The sequence below is a fragment of the Macrobrachium nipponense genome, chromosome 5 (assembly GCF_015104395.2).
Source record: "Macrobrachium nipponense isolate FS-2020 chromosome 5, ASM1510439v2, whole genome shotgun sequence".
NCBI classification, from domain to species: Eukaryota; Metazoa; Arthropoda; class Malacostraca; order Decapoda; family Palaemonidae; genus Macrobrachium; species Macrobrachium nipponense.
Genome location: NC_061107.1, coordinates 49,967,273 through 49,979,723, shown reverse-complemented (window position 1 = coordinate 49,979,723; position 12,451 = coordinate 49,967,273). Strand labels below are relative to the sequence as shown.

Genomic DNA, 12,451 nt, shown 5'->3' with positions numbered 1-12,451 from the left:
AATAAAATAGACAAAAAAGGGTCTCAATAAAAGATAATATAAAATAAAGAAATATAATTGCTAACAGATATACATATACACAATGATACAAAATAGAAATATTACTTAAAATTAACTTAATGTTAATAATATTTCTTAAAATTAACTTAAATTTAACATATATACAGGGCTTATATGGAATATATGTTGAGATTAGTATCTGTGTATAGATATTATGTACAAAGAAATCAAAGCAATTTATAACAATAAACTGAATAGAACAAACTTCAATAATAATATAATAAAGGAATGTATATGACTTAGTATACAAAAACCCGTAACCATTGTAAATACGATGTGTCACCTAGCATAAAAATAAGGGGATCACATCAAAGAAAGAATCATTATATACAATCAATTGTGAGTGACCCTAGCAAAAAAATAAGGGGCAACCCCACTATACCATCATAAGAGCAGCTAAGACTCAAGGTAAACGTAGATGAACATGGCAGGTATAGACAAACTGTTGGGTGAGATAGGTAGAAAGGAGGACTGGATCTTCTACTAAAGATTAAGCAGAGTCGGGGGAAACTATGTTACCGCCGCAACTGCTGAAAATTTCAGAGCTTCCAAGGACTTTAAGTAATGACGCTTAAATACTGTCGGCGATTTCCATCCAGTATATTTTTTCAAATCATCGAAATTCATGTGTTGGAAATAGTTAATTGAGGTGGCTACTGCCCTGACATCATGTGCTTTGGGAGGGAAGGAGGCAGGATTGGCTTGCTTAATAAAGTACAGGATCTGCTGCCTGATGCCTTTAATAGATAAAGTACCACCTTTTTCTCTCTTAAAGAGAGGACCCGATGAGGATGAGGAGGTCCTGGACAGAAAGGCTCGTAAGGTCGATACTGGGCAAAGAGAAATATCTTGTGGAAGGGGTACAACCTTCCATGGTTCCCACCTCATCAAAGGATCTTCATTCTTTGCTATAAAACTACGTTCCGGAGAAAGTAGAACTTCCCCTGTGGGAAGAAATTCAACATGATCCGGATCCCTGGATAATGCCGACAGTCTGAAATTCTAGCTCCTGAAGCCAAGCTTAATAAAAATAGAGTTTTTCTTAAGAGCATTATAAAAGAACATGTGTTATTATCTGTTTCTGAAGCCAGCTTTAGAACATCATTTAAGAAACCATGATACTGACGTAGGCCTTACAGAAGGTCTAAGTCTAGCACAAGCCTTGGGAATAGACGAGAAGTAAGAGTCTGTCAAGTCTATGCTGAAGCCAAATTGAAAAATCTTTTTCAAGGTGACTTGTTGTCGTAATAGTGCTAGCTGCTAAGCCTTTTTCAAATAAAGATCTGAAAAAGGATATAGCTGAATTGATTGTCATGATTCTAATATCTGATTCCCTCAGGAAGGTTGCTAACTTTTTGACTGCAGCATCATACTGTCTCAAAGTTGAATCTCTTTTATCAGATTCCAAGAAGAGAATATTTTGAGGATCAATATTCGCATCTCTTTTAGCTGCAAACTTCATGAAATCCATAAAGTTAGGGTTTTGAGAATTCCTGAGGAAGCGAACACAGTCTTCGTTTGCACTGACTGGGAGAGCCTGGGATTGGAATTCGAAGAGGACGAAGACCCACCCCGTTCCAGAATGAGAGGGTACCAATTGCTCTTCGGCCAGTCTGGGGCTACTAGAGCCACTTGACCCTTGAACGTCCTGAGTTTGTTCAGCACCTTCAGGAGAAGATTCACTGGAGGGAAGACATAAATCTTCTCCCAGTTGTTCCAGTCTATGGCCAGGGCGTCCGTGGCATAGGCCAGAGGGTCCAGGTTGGGGCCACATAACATGGGAGTTTGTGGTTCGCTTGGGATGCGAATAGATCCACTTGTAGACCTGGAACCCTCTGAAGAATCCACTGGAACGAAACTGTTGTCCAGTGACCATCCGACTCCAGAGGAACTGAACGGAGATAGCATCTGCTATGACGTTTCTCACTCCAGCTATAGGGTGGAGGAGAGGTTGCCAACTTAACTTGTCCGCCAGGGAGAAGATGGCTACCATGACATGATTCAGATGACGTGACTTGGAGCCTCCCCTGTTTACACAATGGACTACCACTGCGCGTCTAAGACTAGCTTTATGTGGGAGTTCTTTGGCGGACATAACCTTTTTAGAGTCAAGAACACCGCCATTGCTTCCAGTACGTTTATGTGAAGCTGACGGAACTGGGTGACCAGGTTCCTTGAACCTTCTTGAACTGAGAATATCCTCCCCAACCGCTTAATGAAGCGTCCGTGTGGATGGTAATCCCCGGAGGAGGAAACTGAAGGGGTACTGATATTGACAAGTTCTTGACTTTTGACCAAGGGCGTAGACGATTCCGTAGAATCTGAGGGACTGAGGATAATTTGTCCCTGGACCTGACATTTGCTCGTGAGCGCCGATTCTGGTTAGGTCTTTCAGTTTGGCTTTCATCAAGATGTTTGTCACTGATGCAAACTGGAGTGAGCCCAGAATCCTTTCCTGGGTTCTCCTTGAAGCAAGTTTGTTTGTCCTAGAAATTGCTTTACTGACTTCGCTATTTCTTTCCTCTTGGCTGATGGAATCGACAGAGTATGGGAGGATAGATTCCATTGAATGCCCAGCCACTGAAAGTTTGACTCCGGAGGTAGTCTTGATTTGGTCCTGTTTATCTTGAACCATAGATATTCCAGGAACCGGATTACTTTCAGTGTTGCTTTGTGACATTCCTCGACTGTTGGAGCCCAAAATAGCCAATCGTCGAGATACGCTACTACCATAATCCCTTGCGATCTTAGTTGTTGGACGACTACTTCCGCCAACTTCGTGAACACCCTGGGTGCTACGTTGAGACCGAAGGGAACTACCTTGAAGGAGAATGCCTGATCGCCTATCTTGAAGCCCAGATACGGGCGAAAGTGTCTTGCAATAGGGATATGATAGTATGCGTCTGTAAGATCGATAGAGGTGGTGACGGCCCCACGGGGAAGTAAGGTCCGCACCTGCGAGATGGTGAGCATCTTGAACTTGTCGCAGCGAATGGCCAAGTTTAAACGGGACAAGTCTAAGATTACTCTTCTTTTTTGTGAGCCTTTCTTTGGAACGCTGAAAACAAGCGCCCTTGAAACTTTAATCTGTTGACTCTCGCTATTGCTCCTTTCTGAAGGAGGTCCTCCGCATACTCCGTCAATTCTTTGGATGGAAGTTGAGGAAAGGTGGGTGGGGCGGATTCGCCACCCAACTCCAAACCCAGGCCTTTCGACACAATGCTTTGTGCCCATTTGCTGAATCCCCACCCCCCGGTGGCGGAAGAGAAACAGCCTCCCTCCTACCTGGAAGTTCTCATTGATGTTGGTAGCCTCCGCGGCTCCCCTGAAGTGTTTTTCCTCTATTAAGGGACCTTCCTGATCCTCTCTGACGAAAGGATCGCTTACCTCTGCCTCCCCTACCCGAGCGGTCATACTGCTGAAAGGCCTGGCCTTCGAACACTTGGTTGAAGGCTGGGGAGACAGCGAAGTAGGTGGAAGGTTGAGGCTGGGGGGAAATCACATAAATAGGCTGTGATTGGGCCTTGGAGGTAGAGGGTTGGGCTGCCTGCACCAACGGAACAGTCGAAAACAGGCTGGGCAAACCGTTGCTGTTTCTTTTGGTAAGGCTGGAAACGTCTGGGTTTCTTCTGAGCCTTACCCCTCACTGCTTGATCTTGGCGTCTCTTTTGCAGTGAGACCCAACGATCCTTAAGGCTTTGGTTAAGCCTTGTAAGCCTCTGCCTGGACCTCCTTTACCATTGCATCTGGGAAGAGGTCTGCTCCCCAGATGTTTGATGAAAGCAACTTATTCGGTTCATGCCGAATAGTTGCTTCCTGAAGGACATGCTTCCGACAATTTGTTCTGGCTGTGGCGAATCGAACATGTCAGACTGCACCGTTTGAGTCAGTGACTCAGCTTGAACAGTGGCTCGGAACCATAAGAAATGGTAGCCACCTCTGTCATGGCCATGGTGTTGAGAGAACCTGGCCAGCCTAGACTTGGCATCAACTCTGCCTGAATGAGGCTGTCTGGAAGTCTAGGCAGCTTCTCACCAAACTGCTCCATAGCACAGTCTGGTTTGAGTTTGCCCGCAGAAAAAGTTGTGGGCAGGTCTTCCCACAAATCTCCGGTTGAGGGAAGTAAAGGAGATGTAGGGTCCGCTTCCTTTAGCTGCGGTAACGACTCCCCCTTTTGGGCCGCTGGGATAGTGACCGTAGCAATCTTCGTAAGGAAAGGAAGCGGAGTTCCCTCTTCCATTGTGAAGATGGTGAATGGACTCTTAAAAGGCTGTATTTTCGTATTCGAACAATCCATGTCCTCTAAGCACCTGAGCCATTCTCTTTGAGCCTGGTCACGTGAATAGAGGACTGTCTCTTTAGGGACCTTGTCATCTCGCGTCATGGCAGCGGCAGTGAGCCTGGCGTAGCCGATGAACGGCGGTTGGAGATCCTCCAGGTAGAACTCGAAGTCCTCAATCCTTCGAGTTCCACACTCCGGGATAGAAATAAGCCCGTCCTGGAAGGGGGCGTATGAAGCTACCCTCCAGGGGTTGTTCATAGAGAACGGAGGCAGAGAGTCATGTGGTGGCAGCTGAGCTATACCTGTGCCGAAAGGTGGGGGAGTAGCTAGCGGAGCTTGGCTTAGTCCGGCGATAATGTTATCCTGGGAGTTGATCCTATCAAGACAACCGGGAGAACATCTGTTTCATACTGTTCTTGAGAGACCCAACCAAATCCCCCATGTGTTGCAACAGGCCAGCATTGGGATCCAAAGCCGGAGCTGCTGCGGAGGTGGTCGGGTAGCTCTGAACAGGAACCAAAGGAAGGGGAAGAAACGGTTGAACTCGCTGGAGTGTGTGATCTCTCCTTGGAGGATTTACTCCTTGAGGATTTGGAGCCGCCGGACCCAGAAGCTCTAGACCTCTCTGCTCCGGGTTTTGTAGCCGAGAACTTGCGAGATGTTGACGCCGACGACGTCTTTTTAGACGACGACGACGTCTTACTCAGGTTTTAACTACCGTTTGTCCTTTGACCTTAGGTCTAACGGAGGCATCAGGAGAAGTATAAAGGAGCTCAGCTCCTGTAAAGCTTGGAAGGAAGCTGGAGAGTTTGCAGGAGTAGAAGATCCAGTGGCGCCCAAGGGAAGCCCTTGGGCGTCCAAACGTACTCACCTCGACCAACAGGTCGTCAACACCTACCATCGGTTCAATATTTAAGTCCAGTGTCGCGACTTCCGACGAGATGTCCTGGCCTGGTTCAGTCAACGAAGCGGCGAGCTGCCTGCTGAATTGCCGCCATAGTCGGGGGCCGCCTCTGCTGGGTCGACGTAGCCCGTCCCTTGACTTGCCGCCGGGGAAGATCAGGACCGCCAACCTCTTCTCAAGGATGTAGGGCTGTCCTTTGGCGGCGTTCTTCCCAAAACCGCCGACCCAGGCCCGCAGGGTTGCCAGTGCGGTGTCTCTAACAGCGGGAGCCTGGAAGAGAGGGTATTTGTCAGTTTTTTAAGTTTAAACTTAAAATTAAAACTTAAGTAAAAGGTTAACTTAAAATTATAGAGGATGCGAGATCCCATATAAAACAAGCTTAAGTTTAAGATAAGAGATTAAAATTAACTTAAGAACTATAACCTTGTAGGGATTGGCTAACGGAGTTGGAAATACTTACCCGTCTAAGAGCTGGCTCACCAGATCATAGCAAATCGTGCAGGTCTCGTGAAACCAGACTTGAAGGTTCTCGTGCGGAGTCGTGCATGGAGCATGGATCTGCAGACTTCATGCCCACAGGGGTCCTGGAGCATGGCATTACATCCGGATGCTCACAGTTGGTGGTCTGTAAGTGAAAAGATACATGAGCATCCTAAAAGATATCACTTACAGGCTAGAGGTTAAAAGAACTCCGCTGCATGCCGGAGCGCGAAAAAATTTTGGGCATACCCCTCCCTTATTGTCTGAATAGGCTATAACCCCGGAGAGATCCGGTGTGAGCAGGCAATGGAGGGAAGGTTTAAGGTAGCTTAAATTAAACTTAATATAGTTTAAATTAAATACTAATTCTTAACCTATAGACATCGAACGTACCGGACTAAGTCCGGTGCGTGGCGGAGTCGTGTCGCGAAATCAGCGCGACGGAGTGGTTAGTAAAGACCAACTGTATGCCGCATCTGCCCAGTTCAGCCCGTCAGGTGAACTAGCACCTTTCCACGTGGATGCCCGGAGCTCCGGTAGATAAGAGCACCAGTAAGGTGGAAAGGGCGAGAGGGCAACAGACTCGCGCTAGCAACGGAGCGACGGAGTAACGACGGAGGGGGGGAAAGGCCAGTCCCCCCCCCCTTAGTCATCCGAGCGTGCCGAAGAAGCTAGAGAGGTCGGTCCAGTCTGGGTCTGTCCCCCCCCCAGCCCCCCTACTCCCTCCGCCTAGGGAGCGAGGGAGGCAGGCCCCGGGTATGAGGAGCGAGCGTGGGCAGACCAATCCCTCCCCCCCCGGCCCTATGGAAGAGGCGGAGGAGGGAAGGTGACCTGGGACGGCGTCTGGCTGCTCCGTGATCACGTAGTGACCCGGAGGGCGGTAACAAATGTTAATACAATGAAACATACAGCCTAGGATAAAACAACCGACTGATCAGAGAGATGCTATAGAGAAGCACCGAACTGAAGAGCGGAAGCCATAATGGTGGGAGACCAATAGAACATAACCTAGGCTACGTGAAGCCAGCGCCCGTACACTAACATAAAACATAATTAATCATAATCACTAAACGTAAAGAAAGAAAATAAACAGTAGGAGAAAAAATCCAGGAGTGTACGACTAACTCGAAAGAAAAGTCACCACTCAAAGCTAGCCGGGGCGATACTAAGAGCTCTGGCTAGGGTCTGGATGGAAGATGCCTACGCAAAGGAAGAAAAGACATGCATGCATGACATAAACCCCGTAGGCTGTACCCCTTAATATACAATGGATAACTAATAATAGAGCGTAACGAAATAAGGGAAGGTTCTGGGTATGGAAGACCAAGAACGAACCCGCCACGAGGCAGAACCATGCTGCATGCTTCCGACCTAGAGCTCGTATTTATACCTAAAAAAACGGCAATACTGACTCAAGGCCGGAAAAAACAAATAGCAATAATCATGATTACTAACTTAGCTGCTGCAATGGCTGTTACGCCTCCATGACGAATAAATTCAGAAAAAAGGGCACAAAAACACAGAGCAAAAAAAAGGGGCACGTGTATCTACTGTGCGCTAACTGAAAAAGGATGGCCACCAGAGGCGCAGCAGTCGGCAGCATGGGATGGAGTAGTAGTAGTTGCTGCCCACTCTGTGGGTCGGCTCCCCTCTAGTGGGGATTTTGTAGTGGGAGATTTCTATTGGCAAGCGGTTCGTGTAGTGGTCTCACTCGCCATAAGTGTTCATACCGACACCCTCTTGGAGGGTGAGAGGCGAGTCAGTTTGTACTGACCTTTTTCTTTTATTTATTTTATTTATTCTCCTGGTATGTGTTAGTACATTTTACCTTAGAAATAATGGATTTAAAGGATATTTCGCGCAGCGACACGAACTGAGCCCAGAAATGATATTGTTAGTATACAATAAAGTTTTTTTTTGTACATACTTACCCGGCAGATATATACGATGATGGGCCCACCCATCCTCCCCTCAGGAGATAGGCGTAAGAGAAAAATCTGGTCTGAAAACGGGACATGGTTCTATTCCCGCCACCCCAGCGGCCGGAGAGGGTGATCAACTGATCTACCTGTAGCTTGTGCCGCGAGTTTTGAATTCTGTCGGGACGTCAGAGACATAAGCTAAAGTATAATATCTGCCGGGTAAGTTATGTACAAAACTTTATTGTATACTAAACAATATCATTTTTAAGCATTTTTATAGGGGGTTCTAAACTATTTGTGGATAGGTCTGGTACGCATCCTCCATGAATACGGGTGGGGGGACCACTGTACTAAGTACATAAACTGTTTTTGCACTTCAATCTATGTACGTGCATTATTGCTAATCTTTCAAGTAATTTAATGCTTTTTTATTTTTGCAGGTCCCTTTAGTAGTAGCAGAGACACTTGGAATCGGTTCTATGGCCCCTGGTGCTTTGCTTTTGGAAGCATCTAAGGGCTTTCAGGTAAGATGCCGGGCTATGGTTTTATGGTTTTTCCTTTTAAGTATTTTATTTTTTCTTCACGGCAGCTTAACTAAATTTTATTTCCTGTTAGTATCTAGTTGGAGGCAGTTATCATTCTCATCAGGGATTCTTTTCTTTGCAGTCACTCTCAATCAGTGCACATACCATAGGACAGTTCTTTAAAATGTTTAAGTGTTTTTGCAAATGACAAAGGAAAGAGAAAAGATAAAAAAGATTTTTAGGTGATATGAGGTAGATTTGATGACATTTTAATTCGATACTTAATATTTTGTTGAAAGTCTCCCGAAACAAACAAATGTTCATACTCATATTTCTTTTATCTTTCTGTCCTTCATTCCAATCTTTTTCTACTGGATTCTTACCAGAACATTAAAAACACTGATACACTGGAACCTTGACATATGAATTTAATTGTTCCGTTACCATCATCGTATATCAAAAACAGTTGTATCTCAAAGCATTTTTTCCCATTTAAAAATATGTAGGCAGTCCCGGGTTACGACGGTCTCGGCTTACGACATTCCGAAGGTCACGATGCTTCTCAATTATATTTCTGGGCTCAGCTCGTGTCGGCCTATGAAATTAATCTAAAATTACCCAGAGAAAAAACAAAATTAAGAAAATGTCAGTAAACTGACTCTCTCACTCTATAAAAGAAGTGTCGGTATGAGAAATATAGGCATGGGTGGGGAACACTACCACGAGTCAATTCACCAATTTAGACCTTCCAACATAAAATTCCACCAGAGACAGCTGATACCAAAGGGTGATGCGGCCGCTACTACTACTACTACCAACGCCACGGACAGCAGCGCCCCTAGTGGACATCCTTAATCATTAGTTTACAGCACTTGATGCTTTTTTCTCTCGTGTTGTGTTTTTTCGTAATTTTACTCTTCATTACGATGGAACGTGCAGCTATCGCATCGGCTAAGTTAAGTGCCTCATAAGTAGTATTTTACTGTTTTTTAGTCTTCCAGGGACCAGTATTTTTCCCTTTTAATTTTCTTAATATCATATACGGTCTCCCGGTTGACTCGTGGCGGCGGCATGCCGCTCGTGTTAAGATTTTCCCGTCTCCCATACTGGGTACATTCTCTTAACTTATGGGCTTACTATTTACGTTCATCGTTTATTACATCGTTTTTATAGCTAGGACAGCCTGTTACCATTTCTCTTATTTGGTATTTAGCGCTATAACCGTGTTTTCTGGCCCAGCATCCCGGCTCTTGCTCTTCATCGGCTACCGCTGGCTCCGAGTAGTCAACTGTTCTTCAGACAGCTTGCCTCCTCCTGGGCTTCTTTCTCTTTTACTAAAAGTGTTTCATTTTCCCCCTTTACGATGTATTATCATGTTATTTTAGGTGTTAGGCTAGCCTAGGTGCATGTGTAAGTGTTTACATATAAAAATAGGAATGTTAGTCCATATATATAAAAAGTCTAAAACTAAAGAGGGTCAACCAGATTGCTTGCAGGAATGTATCAGACTAGAGACGCTAAAGATGACGTATACAATAAGTATGTAGGCTAAGATAACATGCCGTCACCTGTAGTCTTCAATTGTTTTATAAACATTAGTCCAAGCTCCCTGCTTGAGACAACTACCCCGACCTATTATTCAAACGGCCTACGTGATCTGTAGCGTGTCTCATTGATTGGTGTGTTCGTATGAAACTATGTCATTGTATGTATGTTCATATGTTTTCGAACTACTGTCTGTTCTTCATAACTTGTAACAGAGATGGTAGGGGACAGGCAGAACAAAGAGTTAGCTATCGTTTCATTAGAAACCGACTGTACCTCTTTACCTAAGCTTTATCCAATGTAGAGGGAATAGGATTAGCCATCATCATTGGCAGAAGCGATCAAGCTATCGTTACTAGAAGACTTGTACAATCATACCCTGATCTTCACATGTAAAACTTCAGAAGATATAATTTTTTTATACTTAGTGTTTTCTACAAGAAACCTCAACCCGAACCATGAGTTTAACACATCGTCGTAAAGATAATACCGACTTTCGTAAAGTGATCTACAAAACCCCAGACCTCCATTGAAGATGGAAGTGCAATACCCAACCGATTAGCGTATAGATTATCGCTAGTCCTAACATTACCTCATAGGGCGCCTTACATACAAGGACACCCAAAGCCCTAATATTGGTGGCAGCGGACCAGAAGAACTCTACAACGTCCTACGAAGAAAAAACAGAATAATAAATCATGAAGTCAAACGACGACGAAAGCAGCAGATTCTCAAGCAACCTAGTATCATCATTAGTGAGCGACTTCAGAAAACAAAAACAAGATTCCGTCAAGCAACTTAGTATCTAAGTTAGTGAATAACTTCAAGAAACAAAACCGCCACGTGTCCTTTTCCTACGGCAACGGAAAGCTTCGTCTCTCATTAGAATCATTCAAGAAAACATCGTTAGTGAGCGTTTCCGGCACTGCAAGAAACAAACGAACGCGTCTGCAGCATCGGATTTCAAGGGCTCGAATCATGAAAACAACGCGCACGGGGGAAACTGAAGCCAACCAGGGTCGTCCGCTAAATAGAGAAGGAGGACCAAGGCCGTGTGTCGTTATCGGAAACACCGTGACTTCCCACAAAAAAGCAAGCTAAGTACATTTTTTATTCATTTGGAGTAACTTTGAGTGTTTCCTTTGCAGGTCGAATTTCGTTATTCATGTGGCTGAAAGTTACGAGACATTCTTAATCTTACTTTTTTACAGAAAATTATCTATATCATTGAGATTTCGCTACTGCGAGTTTTTATCTTTGAGTGTCTGTTTCCAGAAGTTCTACTGAAATATCATAATCATATACTATGTTAACTTTATCATTTTGGGTGATTATTAATCCCTTACGTAACAAAATCATATTAAACAGTGAATATGCGTTTACGCAGTGGACGTCTGTATTTATACAGATGCATGGATAGGGTCGTTAAAGCACCGTAGTGATTAGAAACACACAAAAAAAAACAAGTGGAACACCCGTACAAATCTATATAAATTAGAGGTAACACTATTTCGGGTCATGACAATAAATGCTCCTTTGCAAAGTCCCGATCGCAGTTTTTAGCCTTGAGTTTTTGAGTTATATAAAATATCGAACCTCAATGACTCAACTTAACTTTAAAAATACGGCTGGATTGCAAGGAATAACATGTCTGTAAAAAACTTTCATCAGGCTAAATGCGCTGACCAGGATCCCTCACTATTTCAAATTTTAGCAAAGAATGAAGTACAAACAGTTAATATTGAATGCAGTAGTGATAACTTGTCTTATTAGTAATCACTCCAGTTCCTAATAGTTCGTCATTCATTGCTTTATACGTAACCAGCAACATAATGCTAAAAACACACAATACGTTGCCGATGGTAATAAAGAGAAGGATCCTAATTATTACAAAAAGAAATAGAAACAGTAGCCCGTTCAGAATCAAACAAGCAAACTCGGTGACTGTGTCACCTAGTCAAGCGGTCAAGGTTAGTTAAATCTGCCGAGTTTTCAAAGCGAAGCAAATTCCACACAATAAGCGACTCTAGCAGAGTGGGGAAAAGCGATGTTGGTTCATACCAATATCTTTTTGAATTAAAAAGGATTTTTCCTATGAAACACACGACCGTATAAAGTAATCAGAGCAGGTTTTCGTTTTTTTTTTTAATACATAAGTTATTATAAGTAGTGGTGGATAAAGCCCGACTGTACGCGCCGTAAAAATTAGAATATCTTGTTTATTTCTTTAGTAGACGTAATATCTTGTATTTACGGACTCACCGTCTGTTGTTCGAACTTCCCTAATGAGAAGTCCGGATAAGCGAGCGCTTACAGATACCTCTATAGTTATAAAAAACATTGATCTGTATGTAGTGTAATTGTAAGATCCATCTAGGGGTATACAAAATATTATCTTACATCCTGCAAAATAAGGCGTGTTTATCAAAGGAAAATCCTATAAACCTTCAAACATAGTAAAATCCGTTTGAACAAAAATGAGACAGTTAATCAAATAATAACTTATATAAAGGAACTATACATTTGTCTCATAAATCGTAACATTGTTCAAATGACCCAACAGAATTCTCCCACAACCGCAGTCGTACTTTGCACGCAAAATCTCGAGAAGCATGCACCCTCGAATGTCTTAGTGCGTGTAAAAAGACTTTGCTGGGAAATGAAATTTTAATCCTTCCCGACACTCTGAAATATAACGATTTCCGCGAACAAAGCTCTAAAAGTATACATATCG

General features: G+C 43.8%; 1 protein-coding gene across 2 annotated transcripts in view; it reads left to right on the top strand.

The window, feature by feature from the left end:
* LOC135215292 (vacuolar protein sorting-associated protein 16 homolog) overlaps positions 1 to 12,451 on the top strand; it is a 252,663-nt gene that overhangs the window by 121,393 nt on the left and 118,819 nt on the right. For both annotated transcript variants that reach the window (XM_064249839.1, XM_064249840.1), the window contains exon 8: positions 8,089 to 8,172. In XM_064249839.1, the coding sequence (XP_064105909.1) occupies positions 8,089 to 8,172 (84 nt within the window). The remainder of the gene's footprint in view (positions 1 to 8,088; positions 8,173 to 12,451) is intronic.